At 45.8% G+C, this 23,802-nt stretch overlaps 3 protein-coding genes across 6 annotated transcripts in view; 2 read left to right on the forward strand and 1 right to left on the reverse strand.

Moving 5' to 3' along the window:
* The window catches only part of LOC119328530 (cadmium/zinc-transporting ATPase HMA2-like), a 19,187-nt gene extending 11,597 nt beyond the window's left edge, over nucleotides 1-7,590 (forward strand). The window contains exons 3-10 of one of the 2 annotated variants that reach the window (XM_037601503.1): nucleotides 1,927-2,024; nucleotides 2,563-2,818; nucleotides 2,921-3,058; nucleotides 3,162-3,489; nucleotides 3,585-3,787; nucleotides 4,048-4,247; nucleotides 4,370-5,628; nucleotides 7,435-7,590. In XM_037601503.1, coding sequence (XP_037457400.1) covers nucleotides 1,927-2,024; nucleotides 2,563-2,818; nucleotides 2,921-3,058; nucleotides 3,162-3,489; nucleotides 3,585-3,787; nucleotides 4,048-4,247; nucleotides 4,370-5,628; nucleotides 7,435-7,564 — 2,612 coding nt within the window. In that variant the 3' untranslated portion in view covers nucleotides 7,565-7,590. Of the gene's footprint in view, nucleotides 1-1,926; nucleotides 2,025-2,562; nucleotides 2,819-2,920; nucleotides 3,059-3,161; nucleotides 3,490-3,584; nucleotides 3,788-4,047; nucleotides 4,248-4,369; nucleotides 6,019-7,434 lie in introns of those variants that run through there. The other variant, XM_037601502.1, reaches the window with a different exon arrangement.
* Nucleotides 7,591-9,744: 2,154 nt separating this feature from the next.
* Nucleotides 9,745-15,433, reverse strand: LOC119329219 (peptidyl-prolyl cis-trans isomerase CYP28, chloroplastic-like). Of its 3 annotated transcripts, XM_037602228.1 has the most exons (4): nucleotides 15,159-15,265; nucleotides 14,072-14,205; nucleotides 12,620-13,432; nucleotides 9,745-10,065 (listed from the first exon to the last, which is right to left on the reverse strand). In XM_037602228.1, exons 3-4 carry the CDS (start codon nucleotides 13,383-13,385, stop codon nucleotides 9,854-9,856), a joined length of 978 nt encoding a protein of 325 aa, XP_037458125.1. In that variant the 5' UTR covers nucleotides 13,386-13,432; nucleotides 14,072-14,205; nucleotides 15,159-15,265; the 3' UTR covers nucleotides 9,745-9,853. The 3 variants fall into 3 exon arrangements, with proteins under 3 accessions (XP_037458125.1, XP_037458124.1, XP_037458126.1); XM_037602227.1 differs by lacking the exon at nucleotides 14,072-14,205 and having other exon boundaries at nucleotides 15,159-15,433; XM_037602229.1 differs by lacking the exon at nucleotides 14,072-14,205 and having other exon boundaries at nucleotides 15,154-15,287.
* Nucleotides 15,434-18,300: 2,867 nt separating this feature from the next.
* LOC119331715 (putative UDP-rhamnose:rhamnosyltransferase 1) lies at nucleotides 18,301-19,852 on the forward strand. Its single transcript, XM_037604882.1, has one exon. It carries the CDS (start codon nucleotides 18,301-18,303, stop codon nucleotides 19,558-19,560), a length of 1,260 nt encoding a protein of 419 aa, XP_037460779.1. The 3' UTR covers nucleotides 19,561-19,852.
* Nucleotides 19,853-23,802: the final 3,950 nt, after the last annotated feature.

Here is a 23,802-nt window from a genome sequence, read left to right on the forward strand (position 1 = left end):
GGGGGGGCATAGGCCCCCTCGGCCTCAACATAGCTCCGCCAGTGAATATGAAGTCAAAATATAAACATAGTAGTCGTGCAAATGTAATTTTTAAGTAAATTATTATATAACATATTAATGTTCAGTTTCATCGAACAAAATAAAGTTGAGACTTAGACAACATAAGTCTTAGAATGAGGCCATGCATAGGACCAAATCCCATAGGTCTCGGGGTCCCATCCACCCTTCTACTATCGGTTTTCGGGTGTGAGCCAGATGTAGAGCTTGGATTTGAATATTGCTTTGACACCATGTTGCTAGAAAATTATAGTCATTCAAATTAGCTTCCAAACGTCCTAGAAAACGTTACAAGATAAAAAAGAAGGATTTGTAGTGCAAATAAAGTACGTGTTGTGACTTGTGAGTGTGTTCAAAGTAAAGAACTTTAGAGAATAGAGACGGTCAGATAAAACATACCAATAATATGCTAAAGAAAATCACAAGGGAAAATTCTTGTGGTAAGTGTGAGTGCTTGCTCTACTAACCAAATTTTACCATCTATGAAATTCAATAATTTCAAAATTGAAGTTAACATGTAACTATCTAAAACAAATCCATAAACCAAAGACTAGACTTTTGAGGCCGTGATCATCACCGGAGGTCAATTCCCCATCGGCTGACCTCAAAATTTAAGCCCTAAATCTACCAATTGCCAAATCAGTTAGTAGTCTTATCTGATCATCATAAAGGGGGTGAGATGACAAGTTGTCGAGGATGTAAGCCGTTCCTGAAAATGGATTCGCTCTGCCCAGCACTTCCTCTGCACCAAGGCCTGCCTCCGCTTGTCGCCAATCTGTCTCACAATACGTACAAACGGACAGCTAAGTGCAGACAAGGGTTGTGATTGCTCGTGTTCCTCTCAAGTAATTATTCTGGAAGAAGCAAACTTAGCACCCCATAACTGTTGAACATTATGCTTGATATAGGCCAAGTTTTAAAAAAAAATACAAGTGTGAAAAAATAACTTACATAATATTCCGCTTCATTATTATAAAAACATCATTAAGTTTGTGTTAACTTAAATTTGCCACTATGATTGCCAATAAAATAAAATAGTAATAATTTCACCAGAAGATATCTTATCTGTAAATTCTCTTTTGATGTATATTATCATGCTTTTCGAAGCAAGTCGCCTCACATTTTACTTCAAGAAATCAAATTACCATGTTTAACAAATAAATAAATTTTGTCATGTTTGGCGACTTTTTCTCTTATGCATCAGATATCTTATGGCCAGCAGAATTAAATCTAAGTAATATTTTTGGTATGCACAAGATCAGATTTGAGAGATATGAGCGTAGACTACTAGGCGTTAGGATGTTTTGAGTCTAAGTAATAGGTATTAGGTGGTGTTAGATAGTGCTAACCTTGGCTTTGCTCCTTGGCTGGAGTTAGCCCATTAGATGAATTAGCCCATTACTTAAATATTAGTCGGACTCTTAGTAGAAAAATTAACTAGCCCATTAAAAAAAGCTAACCCATTGTTTATCGCATACGTGCATACATGGACCCTTCTTGAATCAATCCGTGCATGCACTGGTGCCCAGGTAAAGCACGACTAGCAGTAAAATCTGCCCATTGTTTATCAAGCATGTACAATGTCTCACAGCCAACGAGCCCGGGCAAGTGCCCGGGGTGGCTGGGCGCTGGCTCCGCCCCTGGGAACTAGTCTGTGTGTATATATAATCACCACTTTCTGTAAAAAACTATATACCTGTTGGCTTAATCTACTCGTCTTGGAGGAACGGTATCTTGTCATCGTCACATATTTACACCCATTCCTTTTTGGTGCTCTGCCGTCCCATAAATTGTGGCAATTTTGGCAGGAAATGGATGGTGGCAATTGAATAGCCAATGGCTCACTTGTTTTACTTGCTTTGTTTGCAGTTGCTGGGGCCATAGCTCTCAAGGACTATTCTGAGGCCGGGTTCATCGTCTTCCTCTTCACCATAGCCGAATGGCTCGAGACCAGGGCCTGCGGCAAGGTATGTTGTCCACAAATTCCTTTCACCTAAGAGATCAGAGCTGTGAGGTCCTCTCATGACCCCACTTACCGGGAAAGGGAGCTTTTTTTTCGATGTGGCATGGTTAGGAGCACATATTCGTACTGATGCGGCATGGCAGGGTATGCTGATATTGATGTGCACTAGACCCACTGATGGACTTGTGAACATATTTTGGTCTGCCATTCTACGCGTAGTAGGTTGGAGTAGAGCCAGGCCCGTTTCGCTGATTGTATTGCCTTTTTAGCATACCTCAGCTGTCACTTATCAGCCAAGGGACTAATGAACTTTATATCTAGTGGACTCAGACATGCATATACACTCATATCTAGGTGTAAGACATGATTAGGGAAAGCCACGCCAATAATTTTGGAAAGATGAGGAGCTGAAGGCAACTACTAAAAGTAATGTCTTCTAAAAAAGAAGCAGTAATCATTACATATGTCTACATGGGCAATAATTTTTCTTTTTGTGCTACTTTGTCCCTGAAAAATCTGATTACATACTCTTTGACATGCAGGCCACTGCTGGCATGTCGTCACTGATGAGCATGGCACCACAAAATGCTGTTCTGGCAGAGACTGGACAAGTGGTTGCTACCCAGGATGTGAAGATCAATACAGTAATAGCTGTGAAGGCAGGGGAAGTCGTGCCGATCGATGGTGTTGTTGTTGATGGACGGAGTGAGGTCGACGAGAGCACCCTCACCGGGGAGTCCTTCCCTGTGTCCAAGCAGGCAGACTCCCAGGTCTGGGCTGGCACACTCAACATAGATGGTAATGCATACTACACTGTCACTGGAATCGACATTGCTGGGATGCCTAAAATTCACCTCTGGTCGCTGATCATGCACTGATTCTACATTGGTGATCTGTCAGGTTACATTGCTATGAGGACAACTGCTATGGCCGACAACTCTGCGGTGGCCAAAATGGCAAGGCTGGTCGAAGAAGCCCAAAACAGTCGATCCAGTACGCAGAGGCTGATCGACACTTGCGCCAAGTACTACACACCCGGTAAGCCAGATAGAAGAGACTATGCCTGTAGCGAAAATTCAGTCATTGACAGTTGTTGGATCGGATGGTTTTACTTACTGTGATCTTTGGTTGCACCTCGCAGCTGTTATTTTCATGTCTGCAGCAGTGGCAGTGATCCCTGTGTGTGTCAGAGCACGCAACCTAAGACACTGGTTTGAACTGGCCCTAGTTCTCCTGGTGAGTGCTTGTCCATGTGCTCTGGTGCTGTCGACACCTGTGGCAACCTTCTGCGCGCTACTGAGGGCCGCGAGGACCGGGCTCCTCATCAAAGGAGGGGATGTCCTTGAGTCCTTGGCCAGTATCAAAGTTGCTGCCTTCGACAAGACTGGTACAATCACTAGAGGCGAGTTCTCTGTCGAGGAGTTTCAGACAGTTGGTGAGCGTGTTTCGAAGCAACAACTTATTTACTGGTGAGTGTGGCATCCATATCAGAATGCTCAAAATTCTTCAACGACATTATGTGCTTCGATCTTCTTGCAGTATTTTAATTCCATGACTGTTGCAGGGTTTCAAGCATCGAGAGCAGGTCGAGCCACCCAATGGCATCTGCTCTTGTTGGTTATGCTCAATCAAACTCTGTAGAGCCAAAATCAGAAAATGTTGCTGAGTTTCAAATCTATCCTGGCGAGGGGATTTACGGTGAAATTGATGGAGAGGGCGTATATGTTGGGAACAAAAGGATCTTGGCAAGGGCATCGTGTCAAACAGGTTGGTGAAATGTGAACTCAGCATTTACATATTCAATGTTGACAACATTCTTTTGCTATTTACAATTGGACTTACTGTTTAATAAGAGACAAACCTACCCATGCATGAAGTTACTGAAATGAGCATTGCTCAGTAGCATTAAGTTAGTCATTTTTACAGTATATTTTTCTTCATTCTTCTATTTTGTTTAATCGAAACACAGTTTTCTGTTGAAATCTTGAGCTGTTAACTGATCATGTGCAACTTTTTTTGTTCTATAGTTCCAGACATAGTAGAACACATGAAAGGAGTTACCATCGGATACGTGGCCTGCAACAAGGAATTGATTGGGGTATTCAGCCTATCGGATTCATGCCGAACTGGGTCAGCCGAGGCCATCAAGGAGTTGAGATCATTGGGCATAAAGTCAGTGATGCTTACTGGCGATAGTACTGCCGCTGCCACACATGCGCAAAACCAGGTAATGATTTCTTCTTTTTCTTCTGGAGAATAGGTGGATCTTATTGTTTTGTATTTTCCTTTCTCTAGTGGATACAAATGCAACACCTTCTGATTTTGCTGTTTCTTTTCTTTTTGTGGCAGCTGGGGAACATACTAGCCGAGGTTCATGCTGAACTTCTGCCAGAAGACAAAGTGAGAATTCTTGATGAACTGAAGGCAAGAGATGGCCCTACACTGATGATTGGCGACGGCATGAATGATGCCCCAGCACTGGCTAAGGCTGATGTTGGAGTCTCCATGGGTGTGTCCGGTTCAGCCGTCGCAATGGAGACGAGTCACATTACTCTGATGTCGAATGACATCCGCAGGATCCCAAAGGCTATCAAGCTGGCCAGGAGGACACACCGGACCATCGTCGTGAACATTGTCTTCTCGGTGACTACGAAGCTTGCAATTGTTGCACTTGCGTTTGCCGGGCATCCGCTTATTTGGGCAGCAGTCCTTGCTGATGTTGGCACATGCTTGTTGGTGATCATGTACAGCATGCTGCTACTGAGGGAGAAAGGCAGTGGAAAGGTGGCGAAGAAATGCTGTGCTTCTTCTCACTCAAAAAAGCATGAGCATAGTACTTCCCACCACCACTGCTCCAATGGTCATCAGCATGAGCATGTATCTGCAGGCAAGCATTCTTGCCATGATCATCACCATGAGCATGATCACCACAAAGAGCCTAGCAACCTGCATTCCACAGACAAGCATGGCTGCCATGATCATCACCATGAGCATGATCACCATAAAGAGCCGAGCAACCTGCATTCCACAGACAAGCATGGCTGCCATGATCATGGCCATGGCCATAGCCACTGCAAAGAGCCGAGCAGCCAGATGGTGACAAGCAAGCATGTTTCCCATGGGCATGGCCATACCCACAACATCTGCAACCCTCACCCCACTGCGAACAAGCATGATTGCCATGACCATGAACATAGCCACCACCAAGAACCCAACAGTTCACATTCTGCCGATGAGCATGATTGCCATGATCACAAGCACTGTGAAGAACCAATCAGCTTGCTTTGTGCCACTGAGCATGCTTGCCACGACCATGAGCAGAACCATGAGCATCATTGCTGTGATGAAGAGCAAACAGTGCATGTCGCAGATACGCATTCCTGCCACGACCATAAGCATGACGGCAGTGCGGCTGATCCAGTTCCAGAGCTGTCGATATCTATCGAGAGCGCATTGCCTGATCACCATGAGCAGGAAATCCAGTGCATCAAAGAACACAAAGAGGAAGCGTGTGGACATCACCTGAAGGTCAAGGATCACGTCCCGGCTCCGACGGATTGCAGCAGGGGAAACTGTCACAGTACGGAGAGAAGCAAGGGATGTGAATAGTGGCGAAGCTAGAAATTTTGTGAAGCCTGGGCAAACTTGAGCCTAAGTATAAAATAACTCCAAACATCTGAGTTTGGTCCAAGGAGGGTGAGAGGGGGGAGGGGGCATAGGCCCCCTCGGCCTCAACATAGCTCCGCCAGTGAATATGAAGTCAAAATATAAACATAGTAGTCGTGCAAATGTAATTTTTAAGTAAATTATTATATAACATATTAATGTTCTTCATCGAACAAAATAAAGTTGAGACTTAGACAACATAAGTCTTAGAATGAGGCCATGCATAGGACCAAATCCCATAGGTCTCGGGGTCCCATCCACCCTTCTACTATCGGTTTCCGGGTGTGAGCCAGATGTAGAGCTTGGATTTGAATATTGCTTTGACACCATGTTGCTAGAAAATTATAGTCATTCAAATTAGCTTCCAAACGTCCTAGAAAACGTTACAAGATAAAAAAGAAGGATTTGTAGTGCAAATAAAGTACGTGTTGTGACTTGTGAGTGTGTTCAAAGTAAAGAACTTTAGAGAATAGAGACGGTCAGATAAAACATACCAATAATATGCTAAAGAAAATCACAAGGGAAAATTCTTGTGGTAAGTGTGAGTGCTTGCTCTACTAACCAAATTTTACCATCTATGAAATTCAGTAATTTCAAAATTGAAGTTAACATGTAACTATCTAAAACAAATCCATAAACCAAAGACTAGACTTTTGAGGCCGTGATCATCACCGGAGGTCAATTCCCCATCGGCTGACCTCAAAATTTAAGCCCTAAATCTACCAATTGCCAAATCAGTTAGTAGTCTTATCTGATCATCATAAAGGGGGTGAGATGACGAGTTGTCGAGGATGTAAGCCGTTCCTGAAAATGGATTCGCTCTGCCCAGCACTTCCTCTGCACCAAGGCCTGCCTCCGCTTGTCGCCAATCTGTCTCACAATACGTACAAACGGACAGCTAAGTGCAGACAAGGGTTGTGATTGCTCGTGTTCCTCTCAAGTAATTATTCTGGAAGAAGCAAACTTAGCACCCCATAACTGTTGAACATTATGCTTGATATAGGCCAAGTTTTAAAAAAAAATACAAGTGTGAAAAAATAACTTACATAATATTCCGCTTCATTATTATAAAAACATCATTAAGTTTGTGTTAACTTAAATTTGCCACTATGATTGCCAATAAAATAAAATAGTAATAATTTCACCAGAAGATATCTTATCTGTAAATTCTCTTTTGATGTATATTATCATGCTTTTCGAAGCAAGTCGCCTCACATTTTACTTCAAGAAATCAAATTATCATGTTTAACAAATAAATAAATTTTGTCATGTTTGGCGACTTTTTCTCTTATGCATCAGATATCTTATGGCCAGCAGAATTAAATCTAAGTAATATTTTTGGTATGCACAAGATCAGATTTGAGAGATATGAGCGTAGACTACTAGGCGTTAGGATGTTTTGAGTCTAAGTAATAGGTATTAGGTGGTGTTAGATAGTGCTAACCTTGGCTTTGCTCCTTGGCTGGAGTTAGCCCATTAGATGAATTAGCCCATTACTTAAATATTAGTCGGACTCTTAGTAGAAAAATTAACTAGCCCATTAAAAAAAGCTAACCCATTGTTTATCGCATACGTGCATACATGGACCCTTTTTGAATCAATCCGTGCATGCACTGGTGCCCAGGTAAAGCACGACTAGCAGTAAAATCTGCCCATTGTTTATCAAGCATGTACAATGTCTCACAGCCAACGAGCCCGGGCAAGTGCCCGGGGTGGCTGGGCGCTGGCTCCGCCCCTGGATGTGAAAGCAAAGGCAAAGAAGTTTGTCCAAGCTGGCCGGTTGGTCGTACCGGAATAATCCGCAGGTGTTGCAGGACTAGGGCGCGCAGCTGCTGCAGCCACAGCATGTTGAAACTACCAGAGATTATAGTAGAGTAGAATGGAAAGTATAGATGTTATGTTGGTAAGATGACCGAAGCGAGTAACAATCTAGAAAGAAACAGCGACTGCTGAAGCCGCCTGGTCGGCATATATAGCTAGATTCCCATGGCTGATGATAGATATTTGATCTGGTTTTGCTTTGCTTAGCTGCTGAAGAAATGGTGTAGAAGTCTTGATTTTCATGAAGCAGGTGTCATTCTGAAATGATATGCTGCTCTGGTTTTCTCCTTGTTGATTTTGCACCTTCTCGAAGAATTTGAGAAGGTGCAAAGAGAGAGGTTTGTTCATAGTATCAGTGTGCTTCAGCAATAATTGGAAGAAGCTGGTGTAGAGATCAGTTTATAACTTCTTATCAGGTTTCCTTATCAGAGTACCGAGTTGTAATCATACTTGACTTTTGTTGAGGGGAAACTTCAACTAAGTTGGCTTATTATGAAACGTTTCGGAATGTCGCATAGAACCATTGTTGGTCAAGCTATGAAATGGTGTATCCCTTTAATGCAGTGTCAGTGTTTCGCATTACAGTAAGGCAGTAATCTTTTAAGGATGTATACTGCAGTTGTGCAGTTGTGGCAAGAACTTATGGAAACATGTAAACATAAGTTCAAATCCCTTCTTAAATTTATGGATGTAGATTTTGCTGCTAGGAAAGTTTCTTTGAAAAATGGTGACATGGTGAGGTTGTGGCTATACCTCTGAAAAATTCATGTGCACTTTGACATTTGTCAAAAACAAAAATGTACCATTAGAGGTTGCATGAATTGCAGCCCAAACATCCCTTTCAGGCGTCACCTAAAGCTGAACTTGTCTAAAAAAAAGCCCTTGGAGCTGAACTGCTGGAACAGTGGAATGGCACTGTTTATTTGACATTCAGGAATTTTCCTGATGACTATTGGAACAATGGAATGGCATTGCTGATCATCTGGCTTCCATGAATTTTCCTGATGACCAGTGGAATAAGGGAATTTTCCTGGTGACTACTGGAATAATGGTATGGCATTGATTGCTGATCATTTGACTTCCAGGAATTTTCCTGATGACTATTGGAATAATTGAATGTCATTGATTTTTTATCATTCTACTTCCAGGAATTTTCCTGATGAACCTGACACTGTTCACTAGTACTGTCTAAGTCCAAGTATCAGTAGCATTTTTTCTTGTTCTTTTTCTCCTTCTATGTACACATGTTGCAGGATCTCATTATAGATGGATCTGGCGTGCGAAAATGCCTCTCAAGACCCGATGCTTACTAGAGAGAATATGCATAAGCCGAATTGGACTGGCAATACTCTATGATCCTTGAACAAACTGAAACTGCTAGACATCTCTTTTTTTACCTGCCTCGTTGTTAGGGGGTTTGGGGTTGAGAGGGCACCATCTGAACCCATGGGCATATGCACCCACTTTTCATAAAATGCATTTTAAGCGCGTTTTAAAATGTCAAAAAATCAAAAGAAAATATCACGCATACATGTTCGCAAATGTGTGTACGCGGCACAAAGTTTTATGAAAAATGTCTTTTTGTTTTGCCTCCGCAAAAAAGACAAATTTCAATGCTTCTAAATAGTGTTTCCTGACATAATTTTTTGTCTTTTTGCACAGGCCACAAAAAAAGTTATTTTTCTGTGAAACTTTATGCACGCACATAGAAATGGAGACGTACCCGTGCAATTTTTTTCCAGATTTTTTTAGAATTTAGAAATGTGTTTTTCAAAGTGGGTTCATATGTAGCCGGGTTCATCCATGCACTTTTCGTTTGGGGTTCTGTTGAAGCTGTTCTGATCTTCTGGATACCAGCTGCTGCCCTTCCCCTCTTTGGCAAGCCTTTTCTTGGTTTTATGTTTTCCTTCGTGGTGGGGATATGTTGTTCATGGTGGATAATGCTGCTATCTGCAAGGCTCTGTCAAATGTGACAAATAGGGTCGCCTTTGATCACCATGTTGTTTGACTCCCTGCTACAAATCGCTTCAACACTGACGGCTCGAGGAGACCTGTCAGTGGTAGCGTTCATCACTGACGGGCCGGCCATGATCAGTTAGTGACAAGTCTGGGAGGGCTATTCTAGTAAGTAAACACTGACGAGCCACTAGCCGACCAGCCAGTGACGAGTCGTTTGTCCACTCCCTGGTGACCCATCATCACTAACCGGTCGCTTCGGCTTCCCGTCAGTGGTGATATGTCAGCACTGACCAGCCATTTACATGAGATACAGAATATCATATTATAGGTAGAGATACAGCTACATGGAATAGTAATTACAGGAAAATTGCATCTATACAGTACTTATCATGGCAAGCTAGGAGGGGAAAGGGATGGCTTGGTCACTTTGAGCTCCCCGCAACCGCTGATATACACGGTTTTCTGTGGGCGATCCCACATGGCTCTAGCAGATTGAGCTCTTTCATCGCCAATCAGCTGTGCAAAATCATTGAAGAATTGGATCCTTTCACCTGGTTTGTAGGTAGGGATGGTTGCAATGCTGGTGATAACGTCCATTCCTACATGATCAATGGAACAAACATCAGAACAAAGGGTAAATAAACTTGGTTACTTCCATCTTTTTATTAGTAAATAACGAGAAGGACCCGGCAGTTCATAAAAGAGCACGAGGGTGCTCTACAATATGCTGGGGCATTTCAGAAGTTCTGCAAAATTGCAAAGAATGCATGTCCAGTAAAGGAAAAGATTGATAATTGCACATGATAGGTAACATACACCAACCAACTTAATTGTCAGTTATTTTTAAGAAAACAAATATGTGCCTTCGCGGTGAATATGGCATGTAAGCATACAATACACTAGCAAATAAGAGACATGGACCGTCTCCGGAACAGTCTCTTCAGCACTTCAGAAGTTATAATTAACTACAGAAATAAAAAGATCTGAAGTATATTAACCCACACTATTCGTCAGGTACGTGTAACATATGTGCATTAGAGAAAATGTAACCTCTAAATTTTGATAAGAAGTTGAACGGTGAAGAAAAGATTCAAGCAAGCAGACAACATTGCACTTGCGTAACTGCGGCGGACATGGGAGTTGGCGGGCATGAGGTTTGTAGATGGGAGGCAGTAAGTTTAAGAATACTATTGAACTAGATATGTCTTCAAAATTGTTTGAATAAAAAGAGATGTCTTCATTTAGCCAACAAAAACCAAATTGTTTTTGGGTGATGTAATCCGTTATGTTATTTTTTTTTCCGAGAAAATGCAAAAGCTTTGCGTCTCGATGTATTGATAGAAAGAAGAGTTTGTACAAGTCCAAAGATGAGAGACACCCAAAACTACAACACGATACCGCTAAACGTTAGGCACCGCCCTGCTGGTACCAACGCTGCAAGACCCCTCGCGCCCGCCCTTGCCTAGCTTCCGACTTGATAGTGTCAAGGAGACCAGCTAAACTGAGCCTAGCGTTGTCGAAGATGATCGCGTTACGATGCTTCCAGATAGACTGGATTAGAAGGATCCGTTATCTGAAAATTTGAATACCATGCTACCAACATGACGACTGAGGATGTGCCCTCTCTAACAGCAGTCTGGACGGAATGGCATGTGAGTTGCCCCAGTCCACAAAATAGTGCCTGCAGCGAGGGACACCTCGTGCCACATCGTGAGCCAGAAGGGGCAACTCGTGAGGTGACCCATCGTCTCGTCCGACTGGTCACAGAGCACGCCAGCTAGGTGCATGCTGCAGGCCACGTCTCTACAGTCTCTCAGCGGTCGTGACAGCCGAGCCACACGAATTAGCGCGGGGGGAGGGAAGACTTCCAGTTCAACTTTCAAGAGCTCAAACCGACCGACACATGAAAGAGGGCGTCATACCAGGTCCTGGATGTGTACTGACTGCTCGGTGTCCACCACCATTGGAGGACATCTGGTGAGGTGGAAAGCACCACCCCGTGGACTATTCACCTAACCTGGATATACTGCCAGAGGGATGGCTGACATCCAATGACGGTCGGTCAAGGCCTCCCTAACTGTGCCCTTTTTTTCCTAGTGCGCCCTGAGACCAGGAGAAAGAGCTCAGGCGCAAACTCTGAGATAGTGCGCCCATCCAACAAGCAATCCTCCATAATAAGGTAGATGCTCCGTCGCCAACCACTATGTTGGTGGATGCGGCGAACACCTCCCGTTCATCACGGGAGAAGTCCGATATATCTAAGCCTCCTGAGCGGAGTGGCCTGCAACCAAGGGCTGGAGCAGCTCATTCGACAACCTGCTTAGCGCGAGAGGGGTCCCGAGCTATCTGATCAGAAAGGGAGCTAGCTGACACTCCATGACCGATGCTGCCTCCAGGGCCTCCTCGTCCGAACATCCAAATGGGACACCGAGCACTTGCCGAAATTGGTGTGAAGCCCCGATACATGCCCGAAGATCGCAAGTATGCTGCGAACAATGAGCAACTCTGCTCTATCCGGGTGGTAGAAGATGACAGCCCTTCTTCTTAAAGTGAGACACTCACAGCCAAATTCCGGGGTACTAGGAGGCGGAGCAACCCAAGCTCAGCCTTGGCCAACAACTTGTTTAGTGTATCTATCACCAACACAAACACCATATGGGAGAGTGAATCAACCTGTTGCAGGCCCTTGCGATGCCAGACCGGCAGATAACACCGATGGGGCATGCTCAAGCTAGATAACAAAACTAACTATTAAATCACAGGATAAGCTAACATGTATGCAGCAAAGATGAGGATGTTATGGCTTGCTGTTGGGAAGAACTAAGGTAGACATTGATTCATTGATTAATGGCATGGATGCTTTTCTGAATAATCTATGACCTGTACAGATGGGATGTAAACAAAGCTTGTAACAGTATATCACCGGAAGGTTGATGTTTAGAAATCCTACTCTAGCAAGGCTGCATTTTGCTCTTAGTCTTAACAATCCTATCATTAGTCGATCAGTCATTAGTCAAATTCCACATAACATAGCTGGTTCATGAAGTGCATGTTATTGAAAAATTGAAGGGACGATATCAAATTCTTGCAAGACATTCAACACGAGATCTGTGATAACCATCTAATACAAGTAATTCTGACAGAAGTACTCACCTTCTAATACAGTTCCAAAAACAATGTTCTGATCATCAAGCTCTGGACAGGGCCCTGGCCCTGTGGTCACCAGGAATTCAACATTGTGATAATCAGGACTGAGTTTGATGCTATCGTCGTCGTCATTCTGCTCAAGACACAAGGATAGGGTGCCAGGCCTTGCATGTCTTAGTTGATACGCTTTAGGATCAACAGTCTCAACATTTCTCACAAGCTTTGAGGGAGGTTGGACCACGCCCTTATCACGCCGAGAACCTTGTCGGCCAGCAGCAAAGAACTGACCTTGAAGCACCTTGTGGACAAGTGTGCCTCGATATGCAGAAGTAGTGCAGGTAGTTTTGAAGTTGGCAGTAGTGATCGGGAGTAGCCGACCATAGAGACCAAAGACTACACGTCCGAGGGGCTCGGAATCAGGGCATGAAGCAAGTTCAGCTCCTAACGTGCGGTCATTGCTAAAGAAGCTTGGGCAGATGCTAAAGTCCATGAATATGCGGTCGGTGATGGTGGTGTCAATTGTGGAGGAGGATGGAGCGTTTGCATTGTCTATGGCAAAGGAGGAGGACGCAGAGAAGAGAAGAGAGGAGGCAGGGAGTAAGGCGAGAGACCGCCTAGGAATTTTTGGGGAGTGGTTGTATTTATGGGTACTGTCATGGTTTGGTTTTGAGGTAGCAAAACAGGAAGACTGGCTGCTAGGGTGGTGGTGGAGGCTGCTAAGAGAAACATGGTCAGCCATGGAGGAAGTAGCTTTTGTGCTTGATGAAGGCATCGTTTCGTTGTTAAGTGAATGCTTCAATATGGTGCTAATATCATTTCCTGCAATAACAACAGAAGATGAATGAGGCATAAACTTTGCTTAAGTAATATGCTTGCTCTCTTGACAACAAGCATAGCACTGTCAGGTATAACTAAAAGCTCAGGCATTCATAATATAAGAACTCTAGGTTATCTCTAATTTTTCACATGGAGCTCACCCAGGATGGAGCATATGACATGGGTGTACAGATCTCTCTCTATTCTAAAAGTGACTCCTACTGCAGCAACCTAATTAAGCCACGTCACCCCTAGAATTACAGTCAGTAAATTAATTAATATTTCCTATTTACTGCACCCATGCATTGTATGTGGTGCAAACAATGAATGTAAGGACTGTTGCTAAACAATTGGAAGGTTGGTGCCTGAAAGGCTATATTTGAATAGAAACATTCTGTCCTTTGAAAACAACATTTCATTCATATATAAAATTAAAAAGCTTCATGCATATATATAGAAGTAGAAGATGTGTCATGCATATAAAGACCGGCGTGTACTGTGTTTGGCACAGATCTGTGCAGTAAATCATACTCGATGGACAATTTAGGTATGGAGGCACATGTATCAAATGGACTAGTTCAATGTTTAAATGAAATATATACTGAACGGTTCTGGAAGGTTCTCGTCTGCATCTTGTCTTACATAGCATATAATGCTCCCGATATCACACCAACATCAAGATATGTCAACGTTACTCCTGAATAACATAAAAATCAGCCCCGAGAATTTAATTCTCTTTTGGTAACCTGGAGGAGTTGCTTGAGACTGGTACTCAACTGCTCATTGAAAATTATGTTTCGAAGTGTTAGAAGAAAGGTGTGTGCACCATTGGAAAAATACAGTAAAACCTCTTTTCAGAAACAAACCATCTTTGAACTATTACAGACATGCATGCTAAAGAGAAAACATGAGGAAAGAAATTACTAAGACTATTCATAAACATATTTGGTTACTTAATTGTGAATACGCCCACAGCAACGTGTGGGCATGGCCCTAGACCCTAGTGTACAGCTATTATAATAGGCAAGAAACAGCAATCAAGTAGTTACAATACACATGTATGCAGTATGCTGGCAATTGCATCAAAGTTTGTTAAATATATGGATTTCACATTACAGCCTGCTACCCTACTCTCCCTCCAAAAACCCAGTAGGCAATCACCACATTCTTAATAAGTCCATATATCCAACAAGCTGACGGGCAGCAATTCAACAAAAGAACTGCCCATCTGCCTGGGCCATCGGCAACTCCAAACCGCAAAAGTGGCGATTGGCATCTGTGACCTCATACTGCTCAAGCAGGATGAGGGTGCAAGCTGGATGCAGGCGGTCACCACAGCCAGTCGTCAACCAGCAAGTGGGGAGAGCCTTCCCTTGGCTCGTCTCTTTGTTGTCTTGCTTCGATATTATACATTACTACTAACTGTGAATTGTCACATTTCTATTGTACTACTACTCTTGGTCCCTAGACCCATGAATGAGCTGTGTGTTTCTGACAAAGACTCAAAAATATGAAGAGGAAATCTGACAGTTTTACTATAAATTGAACCAGAATCATTGGCCATCTAGCAAGCATTCCCTGGCGTCCATGGCACGCAGCTGACTTAGTGTGATAGTTTCATACTTTCAGTCCAACCAGCAATACGGAAAGCAAGGGATCAGCTCGTTGCCTTGTACAGCACCCAAAGAAATGGAAACAGAACGGCGTAGCCACGGCGCACGGACCTCACCTTCCAGACCACCGCCGGCGGCGGCGGCGGCGGACGGTGGAGGCACACCCCTGCGGCAGCACTTGGCCCTGCGGATGCGGTAGGCGGAGGTAGAGGTCAGGCACGAGGAGGGGACGGGGCGGCGGTGGGAGCTAGGGTCGTGGTCTCGGCGGTGGAGAGCGAGGCCTAGGGACGTGGCGGTGGCGGTGGCGGCCATGGTGGCGGTTGGAGCAGCTGTGGCCTGTGGCCGGCGCTGGCCGGAAAGGATAAGGGTATGCTCGAAATTTTACTCGGGGAAAAAAATTCTATTGAGCGAGCGTCAGTTCGCGAGACGTCTTCCGGCCCGACGCTTTTCCTGGTCGTTCTATCGGTCGAGTTAAATCCGTTAAACCGTCACAATACATGCACCGTTAACAAAAAAAAACACCATAACACGTTTGTGTAATTTTACACCAAATGCAACGCATGACAATGAAAGGAGACACTGACAGTTTTTTGAACCACTTTTTTTGACGTGGCAACCCGCCCACGTGGCGAAAGAGAAGATGGCACGGGGCAAACACCGTTACTTGTTCGGTCGAAGGCGTCCTTTTGGGTTGACCGAGACCAAATCGGCTAAAGCCAGCCCACTCATTCTTCTTGCGGTCGTCCCATCTCGCTCGCGCTCCTTTGGTGCTGCTCCCACGACTGCCACCGCCGCCCAACCATCGGCGCTATGGCGTCTTGAAACGACGGCGAGAGCGATCAAGACTCCATGCAATAGTTGGATTCAAATGTAAGCATCCTCTCCCCTCTATCTCTTAGGGTATGGTTAGAGTTAGGGTTCTTGCCTATCTGGGGAACTTTCTCAAGTTGGAGCTCAATTGTACCGAATCCAGTTGATTTGATTTGTGGCCCAATTGTTTTTAACTGGATTTATCCAGGCCCCTCTCGCCATTGAAGACTTCGACTTTAAGGCCATTTGTGGAGTATGAGGAGGTTCTCGAGACAACCTGGGTCGAAGCCCAGCCGCGAAAGCAGCCGTAGGCCCGTCAGTGATCCGCGTCAACGCCAACCGTTGGATCAATCCAACGACAGCGGATTGACCCGTGCTGATTAAAACCAGTTGCGAGCTGGAAACCTTAGCCATTTCCCCCTTCAACCTCGATTCTTCCGGTCTCTTAAGAGGAGAGGCGGCCGTGCGGCGACTCAAGGCTCACCGGCCATGGCGGCGCGGTGGTTGCCCTCGCCGGAAGAGCGTGCAGTGGACCAAGTCCAACGCGCTCCTCTGTTGAGAGTAGCTGTCGGCGACGCGCACATGGCCTGTTAGGCGGCGACGTTTGAGAGGCATTTCGCCGGTGTCTGCCGACGTAAACTTGCGGTGGCGGCGACGTGCAAGGCGATGGCCGCGTCCATCTGCGCAGCAGCGACGGATGCATCTTTCCGCGCGTCATCCCGAAGGATGGCGACATTCCGACCATGGCATGCACGCACAACGGCGTCTGAGCGGACCCTAAAGGCCGGAGTTATAAGGTGAGCCCCAAATCCTCTTATTTTCTTAAACTTCATACATTTGGGCACTAATTTGGGGATTTGGTTTTGTAGGGTTTCAAAAGAATTGGGGATAAATGTTTTAGGGTTTGGATTATGGCCAAAATTGGGGGAAAAGGAGGTTTTACTTAATCATATATTCCACTCCGTCTAATTGCTTAATGGGATTTAATCAATGCTAACTACTGACAAATATCTTGATGTGGAAACGTGGCATAGTTAAACTAACAGAACATGTTAATGATCATAAATCTCTAACTAGCACTAATCCAGTAGCAATTTACACCTTACTGAAACCTCTTAACCCTAGACATTAAACATTTACTTTAATAGAGGGCAACTTAACCATAATCATGAACCATTAGACTTAATACTTTAACCATTAGCACATAATCAAGATCAACACCTTGAACAAATAATCTTTAGGGATCTAATCTAGGCTTAATTAGCTCAAGATACCATTGTTAGAAATAACCCATTAGAATTGACGTGATTAGATCCTAAGCCTAATAATAATTAGATCACCTAAAACATAATGAACAGAGAGGTACATTATGATCGTACCACCAATGGAAGCAGCCATAGGTGTAGCCAATCCAAAGTGTCATGCCTGCTTGATGCAGGTGTGATGCAGGCTCAGGGTAGGCAATCGCAGCGGGTAACAACGTCCCTCTGGGCACCACCGATACTATCCTGGAACAGGGGACGAGCTTGGAGATGATCTTCCCATCGTGCAGCGCTCCACCAGATCGGTTAGGGTTTTAGGGAGATGTGGGAAGCAGGAGTAAACCATACATGAACTAGTTAAATCGTAGGTGTCGGCTCTTCCCCCATCTAATATGTGTGCTCTGGGCGACAGGGGACCAAAACCATAGTTGGTTAGGGGCACCCGTCGAATCAGGGTGCATTAGTTGAGATTAGGGTAACGTATGTTGGTGCGCGGCCCCTCTCCTCAACATTATCTTTACTTTTCAGTTTCAGCATTGCTAAGGGGCTGTTTGGATTGTGACTATGTTTGCATTATGTTGCCACATTTGCCTAACTTGAGTTGCTCAAATTGTTAGCCACACTTTGGCTTGCCTAAGGAAATCTTGCCACACTTTTTGTGTCTATGACATGTGAGGTTCACTGCTCATAAAAAGAAAATCTTGGCTTAGTGTGGCCAGAACCAAACACCCACCTAACTTGGGCAAACTTGCCTAATGTGAGGTATGTCAAAGTGTGACAATATGTGGCTGGGAACCAAACAGCCCCTAAATCTCAGTCAACTGGGACTTAACAACATCTCAGTCGATGCTATATTCGTCAGATCTTATATGGAGATCCATGTAAAAATAATATTTTTTTAATTTCTTTCTTTTTATATGTTATGTCATCTAACCTCACCCTTTCAATTTATCTATTCAGTCCGTTGGACCTTATAGATTAATACACCAACAAAACCCAACGGCTTAGCATGAGCGGTTCGCTATCTCAAAAATCAACCAGCAACAAAACCATTTTTAGTAGGTGCCGTGCGCGGGTGCAGGCGGCTCCACGATGACCAGGATGGCAGGATCGACTCTCGTCTCCCTTTATTTAGCCGCAGCCGGCAGCACGGATGTACAGTGGTGGACGTTAACCCAGGACCAGGATGGACGCCGCCGACTCGTCGCCGATGCACATCGTCCTCTTCCCGTGGCTTGCGTTCGGTCACATGACCCCCTTCCTCGAACTTGCGGAGCGCCTGGCGGCCCGCGGTCACCGCGTCTCCTTCGTCTCAACGCCGCGCAATATCAGCCGCCTCCCGGCCGTCGTGGACGTCCACCTGGTGGCCCTGCCGCTCCCCCACGTGGACGGCCTCCCCGAGGGAGCGGAAGCCACCAGCGACCTCCCGCCCGGCAAGGCCGAGCTCCTGCAGAAGGCCGCCGACGGCCTCGCCGGGCCGTTCGGCGCCTTTCTAGACGACGGCAAGAAGCCGGACTGGGTCATCGTCGACACCTTCCACTACCTAGCCGCCGCCGCCGCCGCCCGCAGGGGCGTGCCGTCCGTGATGTTCCCCATCTTCTCCTCCTCATCGAGCGCCCTATGGGGCGTGCCGCGCGTGTCGACGGCCGTTGACCCGGAGGTAGGGGCGTCGCTAGCGCAGCGTTTCTTGTTAACCCACCAAAGCTGCAAGATGGTGGCCAAGCGGTGCTGCGTGGAGTTCGACCCCGACGGCGTGCCTCTCCTGCCGGCCATCTTCGGCAAGCCGTTCGCCCCTCTCGGCCTGCTGCCGCCGCCTCTGAGGTCCACCGAAGGCGACGCGCTCGTCTCATGGCTCGACCGACAGCCGCCGAAATCCGTCCTCTACGTCGCGCTGGGAAGCGAAGCGCCGCTGAGCAAGGAGCTGGTGCACGAGCTGGCCATCGGCCTGGAGCTCGCCGGGACGGCGTTCCTCTGGGCCCTGAGGAAGCCCAGCGGCATCCCGGACGACGCCGTCCTTCCTCCGGGCTTCCAGGACCGCACCAAGCACCGCGGGCTCGTGGCGATGGGGATGGTCCAGCAGACCAGGGTGCTGGCGCACGACTCCGTCGGCGCGTTCCTGACGCACTGCGGGTGGAGCTCGGTCATCGAGGGGATGCAGTATGGACGTCCCCTTGTCATGCTGCCATTCTTTGGGGACCAAGGGCCGATTGCTCGGCTGATGGAGGGGAGAAAGGTTGGACTGCCGGTGCCAAGGAAGGGAGAGGATGGGTCGTCTTTTGACCGGGAAGGCGTCGCGTCGGCGGTCCGGGCCGTCATGGTGGAGGAGGAAGGTAGATGTGCCTTCGCGACCAATGCCGGGAAGTTGCAACAGGTTGTCGGCGACACTGCAAGCCATGAGCAGTGCATCGATGACTTCCTCCAGCAACTACGATTTTACAAGGAATAGTGTCGGCATGGCCCGGCGCGTTCTTTTGTGACAGGCCTAGGGCCAACAGAATCGCCTCCTCCCCAGCTTCTCAATAACCACTTCATATATATTTTATAATCCTATCTAGTTAAAATCTAATTAGTTAGAATTATATAAAAAATATGAGTGACGATTCTGGAAGAAGCTGGGGAAAAGGGTGATTTTGGAAGAATCGTCAAGAACAACTGGCCCCTATTCAAGAAAAGTACTACCGCCGGGTCATATAACAACAAAATAGAATGTACTGTATCACCGCATCGTTATCCTATGATTTTCATTTGATCATTCATGTCAATATTTAGTTATTAAAGTGATTTTTGTGTCTTTTTATTTTTTTCATCTTTTTATTATTTTTCGATACTGGCCTATTGGGCCTAGCCCAACATTGCGTCGAATGCTTCCCGGGCAAAACCAAAGGGGCCATGGTCCCCTCGCCCCACTCGCCCACTCCACTCATTCCCCTTCAAAGTCTCCGCCCTACTCTTGATCCTTTTTTTGCCGATGGTGGTCGCCAACCTATTCGGCGATCTCTGGTGTCCTTAGGTACACATCTGTGCCCCCTCTCAATGTCAAGTGAAATGGTCCATTTGGATTTTTTATACGTGGTGAGATTCGTATTCCCAACGCTAGGGTTTCGGCGACGGCAACAAAGACGACAACATGCGACGACGACGGAGTAGACAGTAGGCAACGAGGACCCTCGGCTCCAACCCAGGTGAGCATCTCATTCCTCTGTTTTTTGCAGTAGGTCACTGCTGAAATAATGGCATTTTGCTTAGGTCATTGTCGTGGGTTTGTCACGGCAGATGTCCTCGTGAAAGGACTTAGTCGTGGAGCCATCGCTACGGTTTAGCTTAAAGGGGTTAAATCGGACAAGGGACACGCAGGTTTTATACTAGTTCGGCCCCTTCGATGAAGGTAAAAGCCTACGTCTAGTTGTTTTGGTATTGCTAAGGTTTCGATGACCAGGGAGCGAATCCGCTTTGCCTGGCTCTCGAGTTGTTGTGTGTTGTCCCTAAACCGCTGCCGGGTCGTCCCTTTATATACATAGGTTGACGCCTGCCGGTTTACAGAGTCCCGAGGCCGGATCATAAATGTGTCCGGCTCGGTCTCTATTCCTTTTAACTTACAATACAAGTGACATGAAAGAGTCGGTTTACATCTACAGGCCTTAACCCGCCTTCGGGCCTTGGGCCTTTGTAAAACGCCACCATCCTCACGTCTTAATGGGCTTCCATCTTCATAGAGTTAACCCGGCTACTCCTGGTCGGTTTACATCCAGTAGTAATATCCCCAACATTAGGACCCAGATTGGTTTGAACTTGTTCATGTCAATCTTCAACACTTAGAAAAATTCCTCCTTTGCATCTTCGCCTTGATCTTGTAAACCGCCGTGACGTCATACTCCAGGATCATGATAAATCGCCGTGATGTCACCTTGTTATTTAAAAATGATATATCTCACCTTCAGTTAATGAACCTTCGACAATCGAGGCGACCGCTCCTGTTAGGTATCCAATATTCCGGCCCCTCGATTCTCGCGCCTGTTACCTCCCCCCTTTACCTTATAAATAGGGCAACGGGTCATTTCCTTTTTCCCCTCCGTCTCTTCGCTTCTTCTTCCTCCTCGCGACGCCTCTGCATCCGAGCGCCGCCATCGTCGCCGAGCTCCGCCTCTGCATCTCCGTCGGCCGCTGCATCGACCTGGTTGCACCAAATAGCCGCGGGGTAACTCCGCTTGCTTCAACAGCCGCTGTAAGATCTTCCCTTTCCTCCTCTATAGATCTACTTAGGGTTTCAGTGTTCATGAATGTTCATCGAAGCTCCGGCAACTGTTCTTCCCTGTTCCTCCTGAGTCCATGGAAGAACCCTCAAGCCTGATGTATTTTGTGTAGTAGCTATAGCGTTTCTTACCTTTTGCTATCACAACAAACCCTTATACGCATAAAAATAGATCTGGACCTTTGTGAACTGCTTCGGGACCAACCTTTTTAGGTCTAAATCTTTTTGCTTCTCCTGTCTTACGGTAGATCTAAAATTTCCAAGTAATCTTGTGAAACCTGTTTTACCTTACTTAGTCGTTCTTGCCTTAGATATGTATCTTCTTCATTACATAGGCGGTTTACCTTTGTAGAAAGCAATCTATCACATACCATTAGTCCCCTTGTAAATTGGCAACTCCTTTGTGTCCGTCATCATACTCCGGTTTAATAATATGTGTATATCTCTTTTTCCACCTATTGCCTTGTCATTCATAATTATATCATCCTCCGGTTTACCAATTTCACATATTTGGACTTCTTTATCCTGTTGAACCTTATGCCTTACCATGAATGAATTGTAAACCGGCATTTCTTTTCAGCTTTTCGCTTGCAATGGCCAAGCAATTTTATTCCTGTAACTGGGCTCCCTCCCGGGTTACCGAGGAGCAACTTAATGGAATGGTCAAAATTGGTACTTTACCCAAAAAGAATGAGATCCGGTGGCGAGTTCCTGGACCGGAGAACCCTCCTACTCCCAAGCAAGATGAAGTAGTGGTATTTGTTGATCACATAGGCCGTGGCTTCAAACCGCTCGGATTGAAGTTTTTCCGGGATGTGCTTGCCAGCTTTCAACTCCACCCTCAAGATATTGGACCCAACTCGGTGTCCAATATATGCAACTTCCAAGTCTTTTGTGAAGTGTACTTACAAGAAGAGCCAACTGTTGAGCTGTTCTGGGATTTCTTCCATCTGAACCGGCGCACTAAATTTGTAGACGGGCCCAATACTGAACTTGGTGGCGTCTCCATTCAGAAAAGAAAAGAGGTTGAATTTCCTCATGCCAAGCTGCACAGTCACCCCAAAGAGTGGAATCAGACTTGGTTCTACTGTAAAGAAACCTCCCCTGAAGATGAGAACCCTCTGCCGGGTTACCGTGCTCACCGGCTGGCCAATACTCATCCTCTTCCACGACGATTAAGTGCCCAGGAACGAGCCCCATATGCACCTCAACTCGCCAAGCTGAGGGCCTTCCTGGCCAACGGTTTAACAGGTGTAGACTTTGTCCGTTGCTGGATATCCTGGAGTATATTGCCGCTAAGTCGCCGCTCTCGCTTAATGTGCGAGTACACTGGTGAAGTAGAAGACTCCCAACGTCATATCAATATTCAGCTAACGGATGAAGAAGTCACCGAGGCTGTCAAGAAAATATTGAATGAATCGGAAGTTGTCTGTCGCCAAACCGGTTTACTCCCGTTTTACACACAAAACAAACCTCCTGCTATAAGTGTTGTTCTTCCGCTTTACACTTGATATCTTTATACTGTATAACCTTTGAACACCCATATGCTTATTTTTAAACAGGGCGATGATCCGTTTTGGAAGAAGAAACCTCAAGAAAAAGCGGCAAAGTCTTCCCGTCCCAAAACAAAAACCATCAAGAAAACCTCAAAGCGGAAGGCACCTGAACGCATCAGTATGGAACTGGATGACGACCCGGACGAACCGAAAGTTGAGGTAGAACTTGATTCACTTGGTTCACTTTTCATGCATCTCATTGATAATAATACTTATCAGGAGGACGTTGAGGGCAGCCAAGCTGACGATGCAGAGGTAATTATCCTTTTCTCCGGTTTAGACTCTCTGTCAACACAAAAAATCCGTCAAGCAGTCCGGAAAGTAAGATTTTCTCACCCTCTTGATCACTTGGATCCAACATTTATTTTGAAGAAGCAGCAGCACGAGGCTCGCCGCACAACCCGGCACAGCGGCCAAAAGGTTACTTCAACTGGTTTACCAGACACCCCGGTTCAAAAGCGCCGATCTGAGGTCTCACCCACTTATGACACTTCTTATCCCAAGGCAGGCTATTTCCGACAACCTCTTAATCCATCTGATTCGAATTATCAGGTGACACCCCCTTCATCCTCTGGCGAGTCAACAGCGACCCAACTTCCTCCTCTCAAAACTGTAGCTGGGTAAGTACTTCAACCCCTTCTTTTGATGTTTTCATACTTTATATGCTATGCTTAACTTTCACATCTTATTCTGTTGTAGAGCCAAAGCCAGACCCAGCAAAAAGGCTCAGATGAACAATCCGCCCGAAGACCAGGTGGTCATTGAACCGGAGCAAACGGTTGAACTGGAGCGTACGGCTGAACCGGAAGGTCCAAATCCTGAAGCTACCTTTGATGAACCACCCCCTCAAGATCACAATACTGATGAACAACCAGAAGTTGAC

The sequence above is a fragment of the Triticum dicoccoides genome, chromosome 7A (genome assembly GCF_002162155.2).
Source record: "Triticum dicoccoides isolate Atlit2015 ecotype Zavitan chromosome 7A, WEW_v2.0, whole genome shotgun sequence".
In the NCBI taxonomy this organism is placed as follows: domain Eukaryota; kingdom Viridiplantae; phylum Streptophyta; class Magnoliopsida; order Poales; family Poaceae; genus Triticum; species Triticum dicoccoides.